At 46.5% G+C, this 23,807-nt stretch overlaps 1 protein-coding gene across 1 annotated transcript; it reads right to left on the reverse strand.

The window, feature by feature from the left end:
* Positions 1–1,615: 1,615 nt before the first annotated feature.
* On the reverse strand, positions 1,616–22,853 carry CTSO (cathepsin O). The gene is made up of 8 exons (XM_060011922.1): positions 22,737–22,853; positions 16,114–16,222; positions 15,405–15,544; positions 12,169–12,336; positions 10,731–10,852; positions 6,244–6,407; positions 5,584–5,676; positions 1,616–3,479 (listed from the first exon to the last, which is right to left on the reverse strand). Exons 1-8 carry the CDS (start codon positions 22,851–22,853, stop codon positions 3,445–3,447), a joined length of 948 nt encoding a protein of 315 aa, XP_059867905.1. The 3' UTR covers positions 1,616–3,444.
* Between the last annotated feature and the right edge of the window lie 954 nt (positions 22,854–23,807).

The following is a 23,807-nucleotide window of genomic DNA, read 5'->3' on the forward strand; positions in this document are numbered from 1 at the left end:
GGAGTACAAAATATTATCAAAGAACTCTGGAATGCGCAGCCACCTTGACCGAGGGTGCTCATCTGCAGCAAGCAGTAGGTTCTTGATGGAAGTGAGCTATTCTTTGGTCTCAATTACAATTTTCTTATAAGGATCATATTGTCTAGTTTGTCTCTACATTACTTACATATACTTGCTTTTGCCTCCATGGCGTGTGTGTGAGTGTGTGTGTGTGTGTGTGTGTGTGTGTGTGTGTGTGTGTGTGTGTGTGTGTGTGTGTGTGTGTGTGTGTGTGTGTGTGCAGGGACAGGTACATGGTACCAGATGGTGGTTAAGCTGAAAAATCCAGAGACAAGTAGCGAGGCCAATGACACTCCCTTTGAAATAAGTCAGCAAGTTTGAGATCAAATGCATCTATTAATTATCTACTTTGGTCCAAACTACCAGTTTAATCCCCAGTTTCCTCTCTATGTATTGGGATAAAATACTTATAATCTTGGCTTTTTCTCAGGAAGTAATGAAGAAATATGTTACTGGATATTCCGTCCATCAAGATGCCTTGGAATCCTGGAATAAATGCTATTTGTCAAGGCACGTTCTTTTAATAGACTAAATGAATGATCTGATTTAGTTATTTTTATCTCTGTTTCTTGGTGTGACTAGGTTATATAGGTGTAGTTTTTTTCAAATGATGTATCACTAATTCTTATGTAAATGTCAAAACCACTCATAATGCCAGTTAGTACCCTTGCCCCATTTAAACTTGCTTCTAGTGCCTACGACCCACTTTCAATAATTCTTAAATGAATCATGAATCCCTGTAGGGCTAATTTAGTATTTACTCTGAGATCCCAGTGAAATCACACCCAGGAACATCTTGGTTATTTTCATTATGACTCCTAATTATTATGTGAAGATTTCACTGCTCTCCTCTCGGCCTCAAGGGCGAACGTCCAGCAGCTGGTCAGTGCGGGGGCACAGCGCACGCCCACGTGGAACACCAGACGGTGAGGCTGAGAAGGCAGGAAGGGGCCTCTTTGGGAAAAGCTCATTTAGAAAAGTTGATATGTTATCTTTTAGGCACCGGGAGCCCCTGAATGGGCTAAACCAGAGGGATAACATGAAAATGGGGTCTTTTAGAAATGCAAACCCCGGGGACACAGAGCAGATGCATCGTCAATCCGTCCATCACAAACACCCGGGGGGCTGACGAAACAGTTTCCAAGTCCTCGGGTGGCTCCTGGTCTGGGGGCCGTACTCGAGAAGCCCCAGACTGAGGGACAAGGGGTCTGGTGGGTCGACTCCTGAGCAGTGGGGGTCCGAGATGCTGAAGAACGTGCAGCGAGTGAAGGATGGAGGAAGGAAACGGAGAGCAGGTGGGTGATTAGGTGCTGGTCCTCAGGTGTAGCTGACCTGATGGAACATCTAAGATTTCCCTCAATTTTACTGATTGGGTTATTCCACGATGCTAATGCTGTCACCCGAAACGGAGACTCCAGGAGGTGTGGGCGTTTGTTGTTGTTTTTTAGGTTTTTCGTTTTGTTGTTTTGAGGAGGGGAAGGAGATAGTTTGCAGACATGGAAGTTAAGATGTCTATGGAGAAAACCAAACATTAAATATATGGGTTTGGAGCTGAGAAAACTCTTGTGTGAATGTGAACCGCATTAACACTGTGTTCACAAAACGTAAGCCATACACATGGACAGAGTCTTCTTAACCCAAAGTCAGATACAGGTCGTTTTATTAAAAATGTTATCAAAATCCAGAAGAGCCGAGAGGTATTCATCCCTTCGTAATTCAGAAGGATATTGATCTTTGTAAAAGAGTATCAGAAAAGTGTTCACACGTTACAGTAATTAGTACATGAACACGAACTGGAACAATCAAGACACAAGTCCTTTGTGGCATAGCTGGATATTTAGAATATTAGTCAAACAGAGTATCAACTTGTCATTTCTAAACCTGAGTCAACACATACTCTTTTGAAATTGCTTCTTGTTGGTGTAAGGAAAAGAAATAATGTCTTGTTTTTGATTTTCTTCTAATAAGGAGAGTGATAAATAAAGGCCAACCGTGAGAGGAAAAATGGGATGTCTCAATTTTTTTCAGTGGTTATTGCCACCTCTACAATTATGCTTTTAAGATAGTCTACACTGGACTGCGACCGAGAATTTGAGAGAGGAGATACTTACATACGTAGTACTTGATACAACTTTGTCATTTAACTCACACAGTACGATTGTACTTGTATTCAATCAGAAGAGCAGCTTTCATGCTCTGAGGCTCTTACACGGCCAAGCATAATGACCCTGCGAAAGAGGAGTTGGACCTCGAGGACCAGGGACCACGTGGAAAGCCAAAGGGACGCACGAAAAAGTAGTTAGGATGGAGTCTGGGAAAAATAAGCAGAAAACTGGGACAACAGAGGCTGGGAAACACATTTTGGCTGATACCAGATTAATGAGGTTGAACTTTGAAAGAGGTGGTGCGTCCAAATGATGGGCGGACAGACAGGTGAGGTCCTGATGCTGATCAAGGCTTAGAGACAACTGGAGCCAGATAAATGGCCCTAAATTGAAACGGAAAGTAAACAACGAGACTTCTTTCGCCAGGGAAGCCGCACCACCAGGAGGATTTAGAAGTTTCACGGCCAAGAGTAAGGGAAAGAGTGAGAAAATGTGAGAAGACACACCGCTCCTCAATCTGCAAGAACAAAGGAGGAAATAAAACGTACTGGAACCCTCCGGGCCGTGAAACCCCCAAATAATTTGTCTTCCAGGCAAGGCTACTTGAGATTTTCCTATCACTTGGTTGCCATATTGGTCATTTAGTTTCAATCAGGCTAACTGTCTGCCTTAAAAAGTAACTTTGTCTCTTTGCTTCTTTCTACGTGATCTGCGCAGGTCACGGGTCGGCACCCTGTGCTGGGGAAGAGCAACTGGCCCTTCAACATTCCTTTGAAATTCCATGCTGGAGGGCTGGGAATACAACTGGGAGGGGCACACCTAGTTCTAGGCTGGCTATTCCTGTATGCAGGGCACTTGGGCTGGTGATTTTATCCCATAAAGGAAAAGGGATTCTTATCACCTCTTTAATCCTATTGGAAATACGTCATTAAAAATAAAGAAACGGCAAACAGAAACAATGATCAAACAAATCAGACAATAGCCTTTTCAGAGTGAAGAGACCTAAAATACCTCCTAATCTGACCGTCCTCCCAGTAGGAAACTGTCCCACAGACTTCGTCCCAGGCCATGGTGCTGGTTTTCTTCCTACTGACCTTGTCCATCTCTCTCTAAGAAGAGAATATTCTACAACTTATCAATAGTTTCAGCAGGACCAGGCCCTGGAGCCTGTCTTTTGTGGGTAGTTGCAAAAGCCTAAAGATGAAATTGCCAAGAATGAAGTATCACATCTCATCACGAGCCTTCGGTTTCGTATCTGTCTCTTGATCTGGAGAACGTATCACACGAATACAGCAGAAACAGATTCTGCGATACCTGAGAAAAAGGAAACGATCAGTACTACTCTATTTCCTCCTTATATGCCTTTTAAATAGCAAATTAAAACAATCTTCATTTGGGTTCGGAAAGAGTTAGTATCTACTAAGAAAATCACTCACTGGTGATTGATAGCTACCTGTCCACAGCGACACGGCAACCTCACACGCAGATATAAGAAGAGATACCTAATATTTTTATTTCAGTAAACTATTAAAAATCCCCAAACGACTTATGAACTGAACAGGTGAATGTATCTGAGATCTGTATCACACTCATACATATTGCTTAGAGGCAAAACGATAATTTATAGGATTATTTTAAACACAATTTGAAAATTTAAACTCTAAGATTTGAACTTCAACAACATTTCAATAAATCACCAGCGTGCTCTGCGGTCGCAGATCAGAATGTCGTGGCGGAAGTGATCAAACATCCTATTTGAGGACTGGATTCCTCTGTGATTAGCTGCGTCTTTGAAATCTCTTGGGGCCACGGAATGCTACCTGCCTTCCGCAGCTGGTCGTGAGAGTAATGTGACCATCCCAGGGATGTAACTTTCAGGAAATACTCCCTTTCAGAAGGGATCTGGATTCCTGTATAATGACGAACCAGGCAGGCCTTGGAGACTTAAACTGGGAGACGGGTACAGGGCAAAGATGATCCCGACTCACCCTTTGTAGCCGGGGGCTGGGAAGAGGTGGGGATGCAGTGATGCTGAACCAGCATCCGGATCACGTCCTGGCAGCAACCCTGCCAGGGCTGTGAAAGCAGCCGCCCCTCAGCCAGATGCAGGCCCCTCACTCCGCAGCTGGGGATGAACTGTGGGGGCAGCAGGGCTTCCAGAAGTGGCAGCGGCCCTTTATCTGCAGAGCCCCAGTGAAGCTGAACGCAGAGGCCTGGCGGGGTGCTCGCGCTCTGGCTGAAAAGCTTCTGTGAGGCTGACTCTTGTTAATAAATAATTTATGAAAAATTGTTTACTGGGGTGATTGAACAGGCCATTTACTAAACTACACGGATGCGGCTCTGTGGAACGACTGAGCTGTCGTCGCTAGACTGAATCAAAATATAAGCTCTCAAAGTTTTCCATAACTCCTTTTTTTTTTTTTTGCGGTACACAGGCCTCTCACTGTTGTGGCCTCTCCCGTTGTGGAGCACAGGCTCCGGACGCGCAGGCTCAGCGGCCATGGCTCACGGGCCCAGCCGCTCCGCGGCATGTGGGATCTTCCTGGACCGGGGCACGAACCCGTGTCCCCTGCATCGGCAGGCGGACTCTCAACCACTGCGCCACCAGGGAAGCCCATCCATAACTCTCTTTTATCATAAATATCACAACCTGGGCTGTTCTACAATTTGTAAAAAGTTGTACACACAGCATAGTTTGGGTCCAACTTGATTCAGAAAATATGCTGATTTTCTAGATCAAAAAGTTTAGAACAGAATTTGAATATGGATTTTAGAATACGTTTAACATACTTAAATAGCTCTCTTAATTTGGTTTGTTGTTAATTAATAAAAAGTGTTATTCAACAAAAGAGCATGTTTGGCATTCTTTTAAGCCTCTCAATTCCAGTGAGTAGAATTTTTTGCTAGAATTTTGTAGGTGACAAGGGGCATATTAAATCAGAAACAACCCTAATATTCAGATTTTCACCCATTTTGATACAAAGAAAAAGTGATTCTTGATGATCCTAGAGAAGGTATTATAATACATAAAATAATGGAAAGTAATGCAATTATAAAAAGTAAATTTGGAATTGGAGACATTTCTGGAAAAGCTCAGCCTCCTAAGTGGAGTTTTTTCTGGTTTTGGAAGTAGTTAACTTTGGTAAATTTTCGCCATGTCTTACAATGTTTTGCTCATTACACTGGTTTTTACTACAGTCCCTCTTCCTTTTAAAAACATGAATGTGTACAGTAGTGTCTTTTTTAAAAAACACTGTTGTATTTTTATCAATTAGTTAAAGGATGACAATTCTTACTGTAAAAGTGATCTAAGTATCCTGGACGCACACTATGGACTGGATGGGCTATAATTTTAATCTATTCACAGTCTCTCCCTTGACATTTAACCTGGAGTTTTGAATATCAACTCACGACTCACCACAAATGTTTCCTCCCATTTTTACGTGGACACAGCCGTCTATGCCCCAGGAAGTTCCCCAGGAGTTCCTCACGATCCAGTACGGGGTACTTCCTAAAAAACATGAAACAAACCCTGGAGAACCTATTTGTGGTGAAAGAATGTTTATTTAAAGTTCAGTTATTGAAAACTACAGTGGCTCTAAGAAAAAGATAAAAAATGTAATGAACTGCTAACAAACCAGCCAAGTAAACTTGATCAGTACTAGTGTCACACGCCCATCAATGGAAAATGTGTTTGAATTCATTTCACTTAATGCAGTTTCTGCAGAAAATGAAAACACACATCCTTTTCCAGGGACTTAGAAAAAGGAAAAGAAAGAAAAAAAAGGATCCTTAGATAAGTATAAGTACTTCTCTTTCCCAGCAGTTACCCTAAACATTCCAGATGGAGAATGCCCATTATTTAGATCAGGAATTTAGTGTCATTTCAACGAGGCATCTACCAGATTGACAGTGGGACCCGCAGGGCGTGTATACCTGGAAGTTTAGTGAAAAGTTGTAAAGCTCATGAGGACTTAGACGTAATAGGACCAGGTTTCCGCGTCTTAAAGGATGGCAATCACTTGTCAAGCTGGAGTTCAAGCTGCAAAGCAATTGGTCGCATCTCACCAGCACTCACCTGTTTTATCAAAGCCGGTTACCAGAACGGCGTGATTTGCTTCTCCGCTAGAGCAATGATGCTGTATGATGCCTCCCAGATAATCTTGCCAGCTCACGGCATCTACTACCACTATCAGAGGGCCCAAGGTAAGCAGTGCTTTTGCCATTTCGTCTTCTTGGTCACTACCAAAAGAGGAAATGTTTGGTTAAGAAGTTTAGTTTTTCAGGTACAAATACTTTATAAAAGTGATCTATTTAATCTGTATATGGGTAGGAGTAGGTGTGGTTGCAATTATCAAGCCCTAATCGATGGAGGCTAAAAGAAGTCTGGAAGACTGGCTGTCCAGGAGGGCTGTGGGACACCAGGCTCCGGACGCGCAGGCTCAGCGGCCATGGCTCACGGGCCCAGCCGCTCCGCGGCATGTGGGATCCTCCCGGACTAGGGCACGAACCCGTGTCCCCTGCATCAGCAGGCGGACTCTCAACCACTGCGCCACCAGGGAAGTCTGCCTCCACCTTTTATTTTTTCCATTTTATTTATTTTTTTTGCTGCACCATGCGGCCCACGGGATCTTCCTGGACCAGGGATCGAACCCGTGTCCCCTGCAGTGGAAGCGGAGTCCTAACCGCTGGACCGCCAGGGGAGTCCCGCCACCTTTTGAAGGTAACAAAAGCTATACAGTAGATACAGGACATCAACGACACCTTACAGGGACGGTGTGAGGAAAGGAGAAGGGCGGGGGGGACAGAAGCTGGAGGGCAATGAGCGCTGGGGGCTGATGGAAGCGATTTAGTTATCATCTCTGCTCGAGGCAGGACGAGGGAGGTTGCACAGCTGTTGGAAGATAGGAAATAGGAGTGCACGCCACGGTCTAGACCAGCAGGGAAAGGCTCCATTTAGCCCCAGAACTGCGGTCACTTGTCTTTCAGAGCAGTGTGGGCTGGAAACAAGTGAAAATATGCTCCGAACAGTATCTTTATTTCCATTTTTAGCCCAATATGGAACGACTATCAAATTATCAAACCTTGTTGCATGAGCTTACTAACAATTTTACACATCAGTAAAATACAAATCTCGCAGTCTTCAGAGAATTCTCCTAATCTTTACTGTCATCCAGATTTGGTGATTAAGGCGAGTCTTACCTGTTGCAGACCCTGGGTAAGTGTGTAGGTTTGCACCTCAACCTCCCTAGAATTCAGCGTGGTATACTGCTTCCTAGTGTTTCAGTCTCTTGTTATATGTAGTAGGTTCTTTCCCTTTTTGTTTGTTTCACCCATAAATATTTTATTTTATTTAAAAAAATTTTTATTTTATATTGGAGCGTAGTTGATACACGTTGTGTTAGTTTCAGGTGTACAGCAAAGTGGTTCAGTTATACCTATACAAGTATCCACTCTTTTTCAGATTCTTTTCCCTTTTAGGTTATTACAGAATACTGAGTAGAGTTCCCTGTGCTCTACAGTAGGTCCTTGCTGGTTATCCACTTTACATACAGTAGTGTGTGCATGTTAATCCCAAACTCCTAATTTATCCCCCTGCCACCTGTCCCCTGGTAACCATGAATTTGTTTTCTGTGTCTGTGAGTGTTGCTGTTTTGTAAATAAGTTCCTTTGTATGCTTTATTAGAACCCACATCTAAGTGATATCATGTGATGTTTGTCCCTTCCGTTTATTTAAATAGTGATGCTCATATCCTAGTTTGACTCCTGAGATGCTTCTCCTGAGGTGTAATGAGCAAAAATGCAGAAGGCAGCCTGAGTACGAACGATCATTTTGCTTTTATGACTCAGTGTGGTTTTTTCTTTTAGATCTTTTTAGAGTCACCACAAGATTTTATGAAGTGTTTGGCTGGTAGCTGTGCCCTGGGCTGATGTTGTCTGAGACTACTCAAAAACTAAGAGAGCATGACCGTACAAATAGAGGTCGGGGGAAAAGCATGAGCTTCAGAACTGGCCTGACATGAGCCCTAACCAGGCCCTGCGGCTGCGGCTCAGGTCCTCCTATGGAAGCGGTAACATTCCAGGGCAGGGGCTTGCCCAGCGCCGGGTCACAGCAGACGCCTGGGGACCTTCCCACACCCTCCGGCCCTTACCCTGCGGTGTGGCCAGGCAGACTGGGTCCCACTAGGAGACCCTGCAGCTCTTGCCTGAGGCCCTTCTCCCCTCAAGATCCTGGAAAGCAAGCCCATGTCCCACTGCTACCTCCGCTGCGCCCTCAGCTACTGAATCCTGGGACGTGATGTGCACCAACTGCGGCGGGACATCGTCCCTGACACACACATCCTGCCCTGCATCCCAGAGGCCCCCAGTAGGACTGAGGGCCGACTTACCCTCAGACCTAATTTGTGTCCCGAGGACACACGGCTCTCCCTGCTGTCTCACGCCCTAGTCCCCTCCCGGTGCTTCCTGGGGTCACTTCCTACAAATCTGATGTTCTCTGTTCTGTCGTAGACTCTCCCAGCTCTATTCATGGCGACTCCATCCTTTCAGTCTTTCAGGGCAAAAATCCCGGAGTCCCCTGTGATGCTCTTCTGTACAAACTCAGAAACATCCCTCCGTATACCCTGTGGGGCTTTAGTCTCCACCAGGTCTAAGGTCATTCTCGTAACACTGCTCAGGTTATCACTGACGACCTGTCACCTCATCACTTGCCCATCTTGCTCTTCTCTCCGTGGCGGTCACACTGGCATCCTTACTGCTCTTTAACTATGCCAGACCCTTGTCTGCCTCAGGGCCTTTGCATGTACAGTTCCTTCTGCTGGGAACACGTTTCCCCAGGTATCTGCAGGGTTACGTCTTCACTCAAAGGCCACCTCCTCAGGGACCCTCTCCCTGGGCTCTCGTCCCGAGACTGTGCACCCCTCCCGTGTCTCCTCTTCACCCCACGGCTGCTTTGTTCTCTTTAAAGCTATTTCATCTAACAGACCAGGCATACTTTTATTTCTTTCATTTATTTCTTGTCTCTATCACTAAAATATAGTCCTGAGGACAGGATTTTTGTCTGTTTTGTTCACTGCCAAATCCCCAGAACCTAAAACAGGGTTCAGTAAATACGAATAACTGAATAAATCAAAGGAAGCTCTTCTTGCAGAGTCTAACGCAGTGAGCTTGGCGCTGTGTTCTCAGAGTTAACTGCTCGCTGTAACGTGAGGGATTTCACAAGGTCCTCTGCCTTCTAATCCAAGGGCTGGAGGAATCCTGCTTCAGACCCCAAGCAGTCACCTTTGCATTCTCTCCCTCTCCCTCTCTCTCTGACTCAGACTAGTGCCTATTATTCTTTTGTTTCTTCCTAACTTTTTCAGTCTGCTCCTCATGACAAGGGATGCCCTGAGTCCTTTCTAATGACACTTTGAAGATGCAGTTCCTTCGTGTGCAGACGCTTCCCTTAGACTCTCCAGGAGCTGACAGCTTAGAGACGCACTTGCTTGTTTAGAAAGTGCGTGAGCTTCACCCTCAAGGGAGGTGGGGGTCGACGTGCTCAGCAACCCTGCCCGTTTATCGCGGGTTCTGTGCCTCTCCCTCGGGGCCTGAGGCCGCCTGGTGAGAGCCCCTCCCGCAGACGGGAGCCGGGGCCGGTTGGCCGTCCGCGGACGCAAGGACGCTGGCGTAGTAGGGTTCCGTTTTGCTCAAGGATCCAGATGCGCCCGTGACTTCTTTGAGATCCCATGGGGAGACTCCATGTGCACCCAGAGATCCTTTTATATTTACTAAGTAGTAGGGCAACCTGTCACCTTCGCTGAATTGATTTTAATCCTTCTGTTTTCTCTGTTTCGAAACGCTGTGACAAGCTCCCTTCATATTTTTAAAAAATGAAGCCAGGCGCTGCGTGGCTCTCCTCATCCCTGAGCACCTGTTTTGCACGAAATCAAATGGTCGTAATGGTTCTCTAGCCGGCTCTGAGTTTTTAAAGAATTTTTAAATGATTATTTTCTCCTGAATCTGTCCAAAGTCCCTGTACCCTTCCAGTCCCAACACAAGTCCTCTTCTCCGGCCTCCCCATCGCGCCTACGGATGTGCTACGTCACCTGCTCTTCATGTGCTCTGCCTTCTTGCCTCTCACGTGAAAACTGCACTTCATGTTTTCCTTACAGCTGATCACTTGAGAAACGCAAGGAACACAGAGTGCGTTCAAAAATGCTTCTTGGTACGTAGACGGCTTGACGTTAGCTGGAGTCTACATTGATTCATGAGTAAGACTGAAATACGCTAAGGGAAGTGTGGCACTTAAACTTGGTAAGAGGTGGTGAGTGTCAGTTATACTTTAAACTGGATTGGAACGTGTTAATTTAAGTGTGTTGTTTCTATTTGTAATGACGTGGGAGAAAGCAGATTGTATTTAAGAAACAACGTACATAGACCTCCACGTTGATTACCAATTTTCAGTAAAAAGGCCATTGTAAAACAAGAGTAGGAAGTGATGCTGTCAATCAACTTATTCATTCCAAATAATCAATAGATAATAAATTAAGAGATACAGAGGGAACCACAACAGAGGGAGACACTTACCGGAAGTCATAGGCAGAATAACCTTTGATTGAAAATCCAGAATGTGAGTCAGAAAAGTAACGGCACAGACCGTTCTGGGCTTTAAACGGGTATTCTGAATCTCTCACCAGCTTCACTTGCATCTAAAAGAAAATGCGTGCCCAAAGTTATCTCTGTCACGGGGTTGTGTCAGAAATCAAATAGAACTTATTACCATGTGTCAACATAAGATTAGCCTGGGCCACACCTTCATCGTGTGGGTATTCTTTGGGTTATGAAAATCTTAAATGAATGCTTTAGGTGTTTTATAAGGACATCCTAGGTACTTAAACTCAATGTCTTTCTTTGTCTCTGGCTCCTGTGTTTCCTGTGTTCCGTTTCCCGGGACCCCCGGTGATCTGATGATAAAGTCTGGCGCTCCTTCTCCCGAGGGTACAGGCGTGTAAACTGCTCTCCTTCCATGGCTCTGGCTCTCGGTGGCCAAGCCTTTGAGGCTCAGGCAGGGCAGTGGTCCTGCGTTGTGCTCACAAGCATCCTTCCATCCACTTCTCTCGCTGCCATTCACTTGGCAAATGCCACACACCTGTACAGTCGTCGGGACCGAACCCTCCCTTTCGGAGAGCGGGGCTTATGCGAGCACGGGCACACGCTCTACCCACTGCTGCCCATAACATGTACAGAGCATCAGCGTCCGGTGTGCGGTGACTCAAAACACAGCAAATGAGTAAGAGGGGGGCCCTGGAGCTTGGGGAGCGCTGTCGTGACAAGCTTTCACAACACCTCATCGCTGGCTTCACGCCACTGCTGCTGGACCTAGGACAGCGTCAGAGGGTGTTTAGTGCTGGGGAAGCCTCTGGAGGGGGAGAGACAGGGCGCAGCCCCATGCCAGCTACTGACGCGCAACGTGGGCTCAGCCCTGCGCCTACAGAGAGCACCCGATCAGCTGACCGCTAATCCCCGGTAAACCTGAACACTCGGAAATTCTACGGAAATGAATACGCTCTCAGCTTTGAGTCATGTGACACACATCTGCAAAAAAAGAAGCATCTGTTAAGTAATGTGAGGAAATAAACATAAATATTTTTCTGAACACCGATTGCAGGTAAGATTTTTCATACTTTGGTTTCACTATTGATGGCTGACCTGCCCAGAAGCAATTCTTTTTTTCTTTTTTGGCTTAAAAAACTGAAATTGATTTTCACACGGTTCTGGACACTGGAAGTCCAAGGTCACAGTCCGATCGGGTCAGGGTCCAACCTTATGGCCTCATTTAACCTCCAGAGCTTCCTAAAGACTCTATTTCCGGATATGGTCACACTGGGAAGTCTTCTGATTAATTCAAGCTCTGGTTAGCTACACTGCCGACCCTGAAAACATTATTTAGTAAATGAGAGTAGATTGTCTGTGAATTCTGAATGTGCATTAAACAAGCAGCTTAAAAGGCTGTGGACCTAGTCACCTTATTGAGCCAGTTCAAAGCGTTGAGCGGGGACCCTCCGTTGCAGCCGTAGTTGCTGTATGAACAGTCTATGACCTGCTGGACACTCAGTGCCTCCAGAGGCTGCCCTTTTATGGCGCACGCGGACTCCACTGCTCCTACCACGGTGAAGGCCCAGCATCCGCCGCACTGCCAGAAGAGAAACAGGAACAGTACTTGCTATCAAATAACGTGCAAATCAAGTCTGCCAACATCTCTGATACCTCAGATGATCAAATCAAGTGGGCAGTCTGGAGGCCCAGGCTCACAGGATATAAACGCCAATCCCGTCGACTTTCTAGTTGAAAAAACGAAACGAAACCCAAAATTCTCTTGGAAGCATCAAAATCTAGTTATTCATTAAAGGTAAATTGGTAGTATCACTATTGCAGGTAAGACGATGCAGAATACAAGTGAATTTTAGAGACTGGGAACACACTTGAACTGACGGTCTTTTTAAAAACATGAGTCTGCACAGACAGAGAGCAGACTTGTGGTTGCCAAGGGGGAGGGGATGGGGGAGGGATGGAGTGGGAGTTTGGGATTAGCAGACGCAAACTAGTATGTGTAGGATGGATAAACAACAAGGTCCTCCTGTACAGCACAGGGAACTATATTCAGTGTCCTGTGATAAACCATCATGGAAAAGCATATGAAAAAGAATATATATATATGTATAAGTAAGTTACTTTGCTGTACAGCAGAAATTAACACAACATTGTAAATGAACTATACTTCAGTAAAATACATTAAAAAAAAAAAATCGAGCCAGTTCACTGAACAGGTGGCTTGCATCTAAGGTGTGTACCAACGCCCAGCCCGTTCTTCCATTCCTCTGCTTGGCCATCCACCTCCCCCCCTCCGGCTAGAAGGCAGGGATGAGGTGAGCAGGGGTGAGGACGCACATGCCTACGTTGGTCCCTTTCATGGACGGACTCAGGAACTGGCTGAATGACTCTTCAGCCCATCACAGTTATCAACACAGGAAATGTCCCAATGATGGAGACCTCTACTGCTCGTTCCTCATTGAGATACTGGCCGACGATCTTCCTGAGTCTGGGACTCTTAACTTCCCCTCACTGGACAAACTAGAGCAAAAGAATTAAAGGGCTGGTCCTACAAGAAAGGGAGGAGGTGGAAGGAAAGTATCAAGAATTTTATACAAGGAAGAACTGCAGGAAAGGCAGAGAGTGGGATTTGAAACTGGGTGGAACTGTCTTAATCCCGGGACCAGGTACTGCAGGCGAAGAAAGGACGCACAGCTGGTGGTGTTCGTGGAGGGAAGCTCTGAGCGATCTAATGGCCTCAAAGTGGCCTTATTTACACCTCTAGCTTCAGTGCCTGGAGCAGGGTACCGCATTCACTAGGGGACATTCCAGCAGGGTGCCCACCCCTTGAGAACTGTAAATGCAGGTCACCTGAGGTTACCCACCTACCACTGCCCCAGGGGGACAGTCCCTGCTCCAAAACATCTTTCCTTTAGTAAGAAGATTCCTAATTAAAAGTTTGCCTTGAATACAACGTAAGCACACCCTGGATGGACTGGGTTTCAGACTACATCACCCTTCATTACGAATCCAAAAATAAAGCAGATGATTTGGCGGTAAAATTTAACCCACAACAATAAATACAGAATCTGAGAAAGCAAAAAGGATCATCCTAACTAGATGGTGACCGGGGAACTGTTGGGTCCAAAGCGTTGGTCTTAGGAGAGGAGACTGAGTGACCCATTGAGGTTTCTACTGCAGACAAACTGGGGACGCATCCCTGGGGTTAGGGACCAACTTTCCCAGGTCAGTGGACATCCCCGTGCCCAGCGGGGGTGCGGGGCAAGCGCATCTGCCCTCCAACGTCTGCCGGAGAGATGGCTCGCCTCATGAATGAGCGTGCCTACCCACATCTGGGGTCCCGCCTTCCCTCTGATTCCAGGTGATCTTCACAGGCACACTCAGGACTTCTGCAGGGTAAATGGCTGCATTTTTTAAACTTGTTTTTATTGAGTACAGTTGATTTACAATGATGTGTTCATTTCTGCTGTGCAGCAAATGACTCAGTTATACATATGTATACTTTTTCATTTTCTTTTCCGTGATGGTTTATCACAGGACGTTGAATATAGTTCCCTGTGCTGTACAGTAGGATCTTGTTGTTTATCCATTCTATATATGTACTAGTCTGCCTCTGCTGACCCCAAACTCCCACTCCATCCCTCCCCCGCCCCCTCCCCCTTGGCAGCCACCAGTCTGTTCTCTATGTCTGTGAGTCTGTTTCTGTTTCATAGATAAGCTCATTTGTGTCATATTTTAGATTCCACATATAAGAGATATCACAGGGTGGTAAATGGTTGCATTTACTGCAGGACTTACACACTTCTTTATCATTTAACACATGTAAAACTGCACTGCCACTTTTACTACTTCCCTGCCTTTTTTTAGTGTGTCACGAAGTTTTTAGCGCTGAGTCCTAACCTCATTTCTTCTATACTCCCTCTCATTTTCACTGCCTGATTTTACACAGTTGGTGATTTCTAGGAACGTTTATGTCACATTCCAGCAGAACTGACTGCACTTTTAAGGATCACAGGTACAAAGTGTGCGATCCCGTAGGGGTGGGGATGGAGGTAGGGTTTCTGAGGGAGTTCAGGGGATGAACCCAAGAGGCCAGGGCACACGGCGGGGGGCCAGTGCCTGATGTCACGTCATTTCCCTTTTTTTTGCGGTACGCAGGCCTCTCACTGTTGTGGCCTCTCTCGTTGCGGAGCACAGGCTCCGGACGCGCAGGCTCAGCGGCCATGGCTCACGGACCCAGCCACTCCGCGGCATGTGGGATCTTCCCGGACCGGGGCACGAACCCATCTTCCCTGCATTGGCAGGCGGACTCTCAACCACTGCACCACCAGGGAAGCCCACGTCGTTTCCCTTTTGAACGGCTCAAGCGTCAGTGGTCAAGTTCACCTCCTCCAGCCTTCCACCCGCTGTTCTGCACAGGCCTGGGGACCGTGATAAGGGGGCTAGGCAGCCAGGGAGGGGCGCCACAGAGCTCACCTCCAGAGTGAGAGCCCGGCCTGACATCCGTCTCCCCCACCAGGGGTTCTCCATTTTTTGATGATTGGGGTGTCCTTCCACCTACAGCAGTGACGGCTCCTTTACAAGCGTGATCGAACTTGACCTCAAGAGTGACTCAGACACTGATCAAAAAGGAAAAGAAAACAAACGTACTGTCTGCTGGTTCCTCACTGGGGTGACGACGTGCTTGTCCCTCCAGTCAAATCTTAATGGCAAAGACACGTTGGAGATGGATGTGTGCGCGTCCGCCAAAAACCGGGGAAAACTGGAAGGTCTGCTTCGTAAATAAATAGCTGAGGATACACATGAAAAGAAAAGGCAACCAACATTATATTATAGGGATTCCTTTTGGAGGGACGTTTCAACAGCAACAGTGGAGTTTCTGATAAAGTCTGCCTTTTGTGCTTTTCCATACATGAAATGGATTAGCCGAAAGCTACAAAGATGAGAATCCCTCCAGTAGGGCCGGGGCTTTCACATAAAATGACGTGTTTGATAGAAGCAGGTCAAAAAAAGATGAGTATAATTGACATCATTTGTTTGATCACAAGCCATGGAACCATGGGTGTCTTGAATAGAAAGAGCACAGAAAACTGGAGGAGAGATGAGGTATTAGCCCTCAGAGCCACGTGGAAATGTCTGTATTTACGGTATTTAGTTCTTAAGCAATAACTAGAAGAGAGTGAACATGGATTGACTTTTCTAACTGTCAGCACCAGGTACGTGCTTGACATTTAGTAAGCAGTTAATGAATATTAAGTATTACTCAATTTACTAGCTTCACAATTGAACAATTCTCAAAAGTTAAGGAAACAAGTTAAAGTCGGGAAACTAATCAACTAGTAGCCCCATCGCACCGTACCTTTAAACTCTTCAGGGAACAAATAAGAAAACTGATTTATTCCATAGACGGCAGTGGAGTTTTCACCAGGAAATACAGAATTCAAGTATCGATGTCTATTAAGACTTTCCTAAAAGGAAAAAAAACCACACTCATTTATATCACCCATGTTAACTTTCCAGAGCACGCTGCGTATAACTTACTTGGAGATAGCTTTCAGATGCAAAAGTCAAAGCTTGATTTATTTCCTGCAGATCACGACGGAAGGTCATCTAAGATAATCAGATTACTTTTATAAATGTTTTGTATTACAAATATTATCTGATTTCAGGAGTAATTTTTGAAGCTGGGAGAGGAATGTCCCAGGAATTCATATAAATGGGTAACCATTTATAATTCCTCTTTACTAAGCGTGTTGAAAGCACTAAATAGATGTTTATTTAACATAGTGGAAAAAATAAAATAAATTGCAAATAAACACTAGACACTAGTGGGAATTGTCGCCAAAGAGCATTCATGTGATCTAACAGCTATGGATCTGGGAACACTGTCTTCTTTATCTCCGTATTTCCCAGCACAACTAATGAAGCACGAAAAAAAGAGTAAGTAACTAATGAATCTATAAATCCGATTCTCCTTGAGCTTTATAGAGGTCTCTGTTTCATTTTGGGTAAAAAGGCTTTGGGAAAGAGATGCAATCCTGGAACCGTCCCAGGAAGATCACCTGGCTTGTCTTTCCAAAGGGAGAATCGGACCATTGTTACAGATTCCTCAGCTTTGAGTTTTGTGATAATAATCTTAGGCTTGTCTTTTGTATGAACACGCCTCCATTTCCTACTTCTAACCAGCTGTGTGGGATAAACAGAACTTCAGGAGACCCCACCACTTGGTAAGTTTCCAGCTCTAGCTATTCTGTACTTGCTTGTGCACTTACGTGTTTATTGCGTGTCTGTCCCATAAACCTATAAGCAAAATGAGGGCCAGGCTGGTCTGTCTTATTCGCTACTGGGTTCCCCTCACTGAGCACACACCTGGCACACAACAGATGCTTAATTAATATTTGTTGTTGAATATATGCATAACTACATTTTATATACGTCATGCCCTTGATAGTGCTAAGCTGCTTTTTTTTTTTTTACATATGTATTCGTTTTCAGATTCTTTCCCATTATAGGTTATTAAAAGATATTGAGTATAGTTCTCTGTGCTATACAGTAGGTCCTTGTTGGTTATCTATTTTATACACAGTAGTGTGTATATGTTTATCCCAAACTCCTAATTTATCCCTTGCGCCCCTTTCCCCTTTGGTGACCATAGTTTGTTTTCTTTGTCTGGGGGCCTGTTTCTGTTTTGTAAGTAAGTTCATTTGCATCAGTTTTTTAGATTCCACATACAAGCGATATCACACGGTATTTGTCTTTCTCTCTCTGACTTATTTCACCTAGTATGATCATCTCTAGGCCCATCCATGTTGCTGCAAATGGCATAAGCTGTTTGTTTTCAAGCAAATTATTCCTGGGACTCATCGTAATCTTATTTTTTCCTTATGGAGCATATGCCTGGAGGGACTGTTAATCAATCAACAGTTACTGAGGTTTAGATATTTAAAGATAATCTCGATGAAGCAAGCCTCCGAATATAATTTGGGAAGGAGACGTAAAAATCCATCAACAGAACAGAAATGCAAAGCAAGTGAGTAGAGGCCGCGTGACAAATCTAAGCCAGCGACTGCAAACTGCCGAGGAGTCCAGCGGCTTCCTCGTCCTGTAAGCATCTACTGGCCACTGTTGCGAGCTGGAGGGATGAGCGAAGGCCTGAGAAGGTAGGACTTTTACGGATGTACAGGAAAGCCCGCTGCAGCCAGGAGGATGGGCCTCACAGACCATCCACAGGGAGCTTACCCCCTGAATCTGAACTGCCAGGACTGCAGGGAGGGAGGCCCTGGTGCTCACAGGCTGCACCCAGGCCGTGACTCAGCACTCGGCTGGCCTACTGGGGAAGGGCCTCCACTGAAGTCTGGTTTGGGATTTGTGTGTCCCCATGGCCTCCTACCCTCCCCTGGCCTGCGGGGCGTCTAGGGTACCCTGCCCTCACCCCTTCTCTCAGCTCAGAGATGCTGCAGACACTCTCCCTGACCCTCCCCGACTTCCTCTCTCAGTCCTGACTCCTGGGATAGAGAAAAGAAAGAGAAGACACACAAATCACCAATATCAGGAATGAAACAAGGGCCGCTACAGACGCTTCAGGCACTAGAAGAATCATATTCTGACCACTTGAGGCCAATAAGTTTGACAACCTACATGAAACGGACATACTCTTTGGAAGACACACATTACCAAATCTGGATACAAGAGAAACAGAAAACTTGAACAGCTTTTTATCAAGTAAAGGCATTAAATTCCTAACTGAAAATGACTCCACAAAGAAAACTCCAGGCCAAGATGGCTTCATTGGTGAATTCTATGTAATTAAAAAAGAAATACCAATACCAACTGTACGCACATTCTTTGAGAAAACAAAGGCGAGGGGAACTCTTTGCAACTGATTTTATAAGGCCAGTATAACCCTGATCCCAAAACCAGACAAAAACATCTCAAAGAAAGAGAAATACACACCAATAGCCCTCATGACTACAGATGTAAAATCCTTAAGAAAATATTAGCAAATCAAATTCAACAATTTATAAGAAAGACAATACATCATGACCAAGTGAGGGCCATTAAAAAAGACTATGTTGGTTTAACATCTGAAAATCAATCAACATAATACACCATATTAATGGAATGAAAGAGGAAGGAAAACTATAAGGTATTTTCAATAGACGCAGAAAAAGCACTTAACAATTCATAATCCTTTCACGATAGAAACTCTCAGCAGTGAATGAAAAGAAACTTCTTCAACCTGATGGAAAGAATCTATGAAGCGCCTATTTCAATCAGAGGCCAACTTCGAACAGAATCCATTTGTGTCTTATTCCTACTGAATTAGTCAGAAAACCTAGACTATCTTGTTATACATGGTAGATGTTAAAGTACTGGATAAACGGATGGACAGATGAACGAAAGACTGAATCAATTCTGACCCAAGATCTCCAGTTTCTGGTACGTTTTCATTTTGGCAGTGTATGCGTGAAGCTAGAGCCATTGGAAATTGCCACCCGACCCTCAGTGTCTTACATCAATTTCACCTCTTAATGTTTCTGTTAGACAGAAATTGTGGTTTAAAGCACTCTGGATAAAGTTTATTTGGAGGAAATAATCCAGATCTTCAGGGGCTGTTTACAGCAAGCATCTGTGGTTCATTCATTAGGATCATTCATTGTAAAATGACCTTCTATTTATACATAAACAAACATGCCTCAAAGTACACACAATTTTATTTTTTAGAAACAGAGAATGTAATCATCGAGGCAAGACTTTTTAAGGTGGAGTTTCTGAAATTTTAAGCAAAATCACATGTGCATTGGCATACAAATACTCTTCTGAGGTGAGAACATACAACTTTTATCGGTTCCCTTATTGGGTCTGTGGTCTCCCACGGGGGTCAGAAGACCAGCTGTTCTGTGGTCAGACAGGGAGCCTCAGCAAATGTCAGTCCACACCTGGGCTGTAGCACAAAGAACAGGCTGAACGCAACGGCAGGGGCTTCCTGAACACCAGAAGCTTCTAAGGAGTGAAAGGGCAGAGGGGCGGCTGCTGTCCCCCCCTTCCCCAGTCACTTATCCTGTGAGGCATCCCATAATCATCCCAGGAGGAGCCTGGTCTTCACCCAACAATAACAAGTGTCGGTTTGTGTACAAGTATCACAGGTGCCACCTGACTTCCGCTCAAGGAATATTCCCGGGGAACTTAGGAAACCCCGTAAGGCAGGGATGACAAAACCTTTCACCATGAACCCATGATGGTGAAAACATTACTAATCAATCAGATCCTTTCTCTAGCTGCGTCAGCAGTTCCCTGAACACCTTTCCACTGGGTTTTGGGCAGCCACTAGTCAGTCATCAATGCATTTGCAAACAAGAGGACACCTCTTTGCTCTCCCTAACTAAGATACCAAGATCCAAAGACTACAGCTGCTGGTTCAACATTTGTCCACTTTTCACGCTAAAACCTCTTCATTCTCTCTAGCACGACACAGAGCACTTTATAACTCTATTTTAATTTTTAAACTTTTTTTTTCGTTTTAAGTTGATTATGGAGCCAGGGAATTTTCTAGAATCTGTACATAATTTACCCCGATGGGTAAACAGAGAATCTCAACCAATTCCTAATGAGACATAATTTTATTTTATTTTTAATTTTTATTTTTTTGCGGTACGCGGGCCTCTCACTGCTGTGGCCTCTCCCGTTGCGGAGCACAGGCTCCGGACGCGCAGGCTCAGCGGCCATGGCTCACGGGCCCAGCCGCGCCGCGGCATGTGGGATCTTCCCGGACCGGGGCACGAACCCGTGTCCCCTGCGTCGGCAGGCGGACCCTCAACCACTGCGCCACCAGGGAAGCCCTGACATAATTTTAAAGAGATAAAGCTTTGCAGAGTTATACTGAGTGTCAGTTACAACACACTTTAATCCATCTTGCCGGGCCAGAGGGGTGCTTCCCAATGCTTGTGGGTACCCAGCAAGCAAGGCCCTTTCTATCTGCTCACGTCCAGCTCTGCCCAAGGTCCAAACAGCTGTTTAGGTTCAAACACGGTTTCCAGCAAGTGTGGACAGAAGCCCTCGTTGCTCTCCCTTCCGGGCCCCCATCTCAAGAACTAAACTCCCAATGGGAGCAATTGCTTTGAACATCTTTCAGGCTTTCTCAGCTCAAGGTTTTTAAACTTACTGAGAATCTTTCTCACTCTGCCCTTGTCTGCTTACAACTGTCTATCTCCTGGCATGCACCCTTGCAGAACCCGAGAGGAGCTGTATTTTCTAGACATCATCTCCTGGGTATGGTTTCTAGTATGAGTAACTATACAGTATGAGTGAATACATATATATTTATAAATTATATAAATAACATAGGTTCAAAATACATATTCATTACTCTGGCCTCCTTGTGACTTCAATCCTCAATTTTTTTTATTTTTGAGAAGTATGGCAGTGCTTTTATTTCTTCAGTCAATGAATACATTAGCGGTATGAGTGGGATTGGTTTTTTTCCCCTAAGGTGTTAGTTCACCACCATATGCCTCCAAGCTCAGGGCAGGAATGGAATACAGGACAAAAACTTTGATCTTAAGCGATTATACCGGTGCTTCTGGTTTTGAAAGCTAGAGAAATAAATTGGTGATAAAAATACACATCTTGGTCTGGGCAAAAAACAAGAATGCGCAGAATCAGGCAAGGCTGGTACTTCCTAAACACTGGAGGTCCAGGGAGACGAGGAGAAGGAGCAGAGAGCAGCTACAGAATCCCATGGAAAGCTCAAGAAAATACCAGGAAAATAAGAAATGCAATTCCACTAAGCAGCAGGATTACTGATTTCATACTTGCTTTTGCTTAAGAAGGAATTTTCTTTGATAACTTAAAAAATGATAATGACCTCTCATGACCCCACACACTTTCCCTGTGTCCCCAGCCCACGGCTCCCAGCACTAGATACATATTGAATAGAACACAGTGAGGCCAACGCTAAACCATTACCTCTTGCAGCTTGGTTTCAGGAAAAACCTTATTTATACGGAGCTAACTGGTGTGTTCCTGAGTTTTAATGCTGGCGTGCATCTGAGATTACCAAGCCTTTTCAGAATAATCTGAAAAGGAAATGAAATGCTTCCCCCTTCTCTAAATCGGTCTCCACCAAGTCAGCGGAACTTGCAGGGTGTGCGCTAGTCCAAGGGGCCCGCGTTCAGTTAAATCATAAACCGGCAGGATTCCCTGAGCTTGCTGAAGGTTGGCTCTGTGCGGATAAAATTCCGACTTCAGAAGGAGGTGGCCAGCGCCCCCTCCGGAAGATGGGCAGGTTTCTCCGCCTACTTCTGGTTCCCATCCTTGAAATGCAGTTTGGGAAGGCGGCGAGGACGCCCGGGGGCTCCAAAAGGGGGTGCGCCTTCCAATCAGGACCACCTTGGACGTAGCCAGTGGTCACCCGCAGCTGCACATCTTTCTTGGAGGACCCCTCTGTGGGTCAGCACGGCTCGCGCGCGTCACGCCAGCTCTGGAACGCAGGCGCGTCACCGAACTGCGCGCAGGCGACCCCGGGGGTGGCGCTCCGGTGGCCCCACTGTCCCGGGACAGGAAGCCCAGGAGAACGCAGGGGTGCGCTCAAGTCCCCCTCCCCCGTCCCCGGGACAGGAAGCCCAGGGGACCCGGGGGTGCGCTCAGGTCCCCCTCCCCCGTCCCCGGGACAGGAAGCCCAGGGGACCCCGGGGGTGAGCTCAGGTCCCCTCCCCCTCCCCGGGACAGGAAGCCCAGGGGACCCGGGGGTGCGCTCAGGTCCCCCTCCCCCATCCCCGGGACAGGAAGTCCAGGGGACCCCGGGGGTAAGCTCAGGTCCCCTCCCCCTCCCCGGGACAGGAAGCCCAGGGGACCCCGGGGGTGAGCTCAGTGCCTCCTCCCCCGTCCCCGGGACAGGAAGCCCAGGGGACCCGGGGGTGAGCTCAGGTCCCCCTCCCCCTTCCGGGACAGGCAGGCGGGAAGGGCCCCCGGGGAGCGCGGTACCCGGAAGGCGGCGGGCGGGTTGCGGCCGCTCGGCGGGGCCGGGGCGGCGCCGGGACAGCAGCCGCAGCAGCAGCAGCAGCAGCAGCAGCAGAGCAGCCAGAGGCGCCGCAGCTCCATCGCGCGCGCTCCCTTTTCCGGTCGCGGGCTCCCGCAGCCGGCAGGTACGGGGATTGGGGGCCGCGGGCGGGGCGCGGGGCTGAGACGGTTACGCCCCTTCTTCCCCGCCGCCCGGAAGTGGGCGTCCGGCGGCCGCCAAGCGCGGCTTCGCGCTGTGCTCGGCGGAGCGCCCGCCCGGGACCCCGTGTTCCGGTGTCGCCCCGCGCCTGCTAGAAGAGAGCCTGAGGGTGGGCTTCGCACGGGAGTGACAGTACGCGCTGTGGCGTGACCGCACTTGCTGCCTCAAGCCCCTTCTGCCTCCTCCTTCTGTCTCGGATGGAAAGATGCAGGCAGCCGCGGAGTTTAATTTCACCTTCATCCTGTTTCTTCTGTGATGGGCTCTGACATTGGGAACCTGATTCCGAAATAATGTCTGCGAATTTGCACGGAGACATTCATTCAGCAGATGTTTATTAAATACATATCAAAACGTACAGTTGTGAAAATAGTACACAATGTTTCGGTTTATTACATTATGGCCGTTTCAAACTTTGGAAGCCAGTTTCTTCATTTGCACAGAAAGAAACGTAGCGTTTAATTCTTAAGTTTGTGGTCAAATTGTGTGTGTGTGTGTGTCTTATTTTAGACTTTTAATTCCTTTTTACAAGCTAGGTGCATTTTGTGGTTTCGGCTCATTTTGTAGTTCAGAAGAGTGGGGCTCCCCAGATGGTCCCCAAACTCCCCTCCCTGCAAGCGGCAAACCCAGCCTGCGGCCACTTCCTGAAACCTGTGTCCCGGAACCACCAGGGTTGAGCCCACCAGGGGAGAACGTTTTATCAGCATCCCTGCTAGGACCATCTTGGGGCCACGTCCTCATTCCCTAGGGCATCTCCCCGGAGGGAGCTCACCAAGTCAAAGCACAGCACGTGCCCATGTCTGTCTCTTGGGCAGTGGTGCTGCGAGGGTGTTCCGGAA

The sequence above is a fragment of the Delphinus delphis genome, chromosome 5, assembly GCF_949987515.2.
Source record: "Delphinus delphis chromosome 5, mDelDel1.2, whole genome shotgun sequence".
Taxonomy (NCBI): Eukaryota; Metazoa; Chordata; class Mammalia; order Artiodactyla; family Delphinidae; genus Delphinus; species Delphinus delphis.

Bases quoted from the DNA above. Each gene is read 5' to 3' on its own strand.
- CTSO (XM_060011922.1), bottom strand. From the start codon at position 22,853: ATGGAGCTGCGGCGCCTCTGGCTGCTCTGCTGCTGCTGCTGCTGCTGC. The intron at 15,545-16,113 runs GTACGGTGCGAT...GTGTATCCTCAG, and splicing joins GTTCCCTGAAGAGTTTAAAG to CTATTTATTTACGAAGCAGA. The intron at 3,480-5,583 runs GTGAGTCGTGAG...CCTTTTTCTCAG, and splicing joins AATGGGAGGAAACATTTGTG to GTATCGCAGAATCTGTTTCT.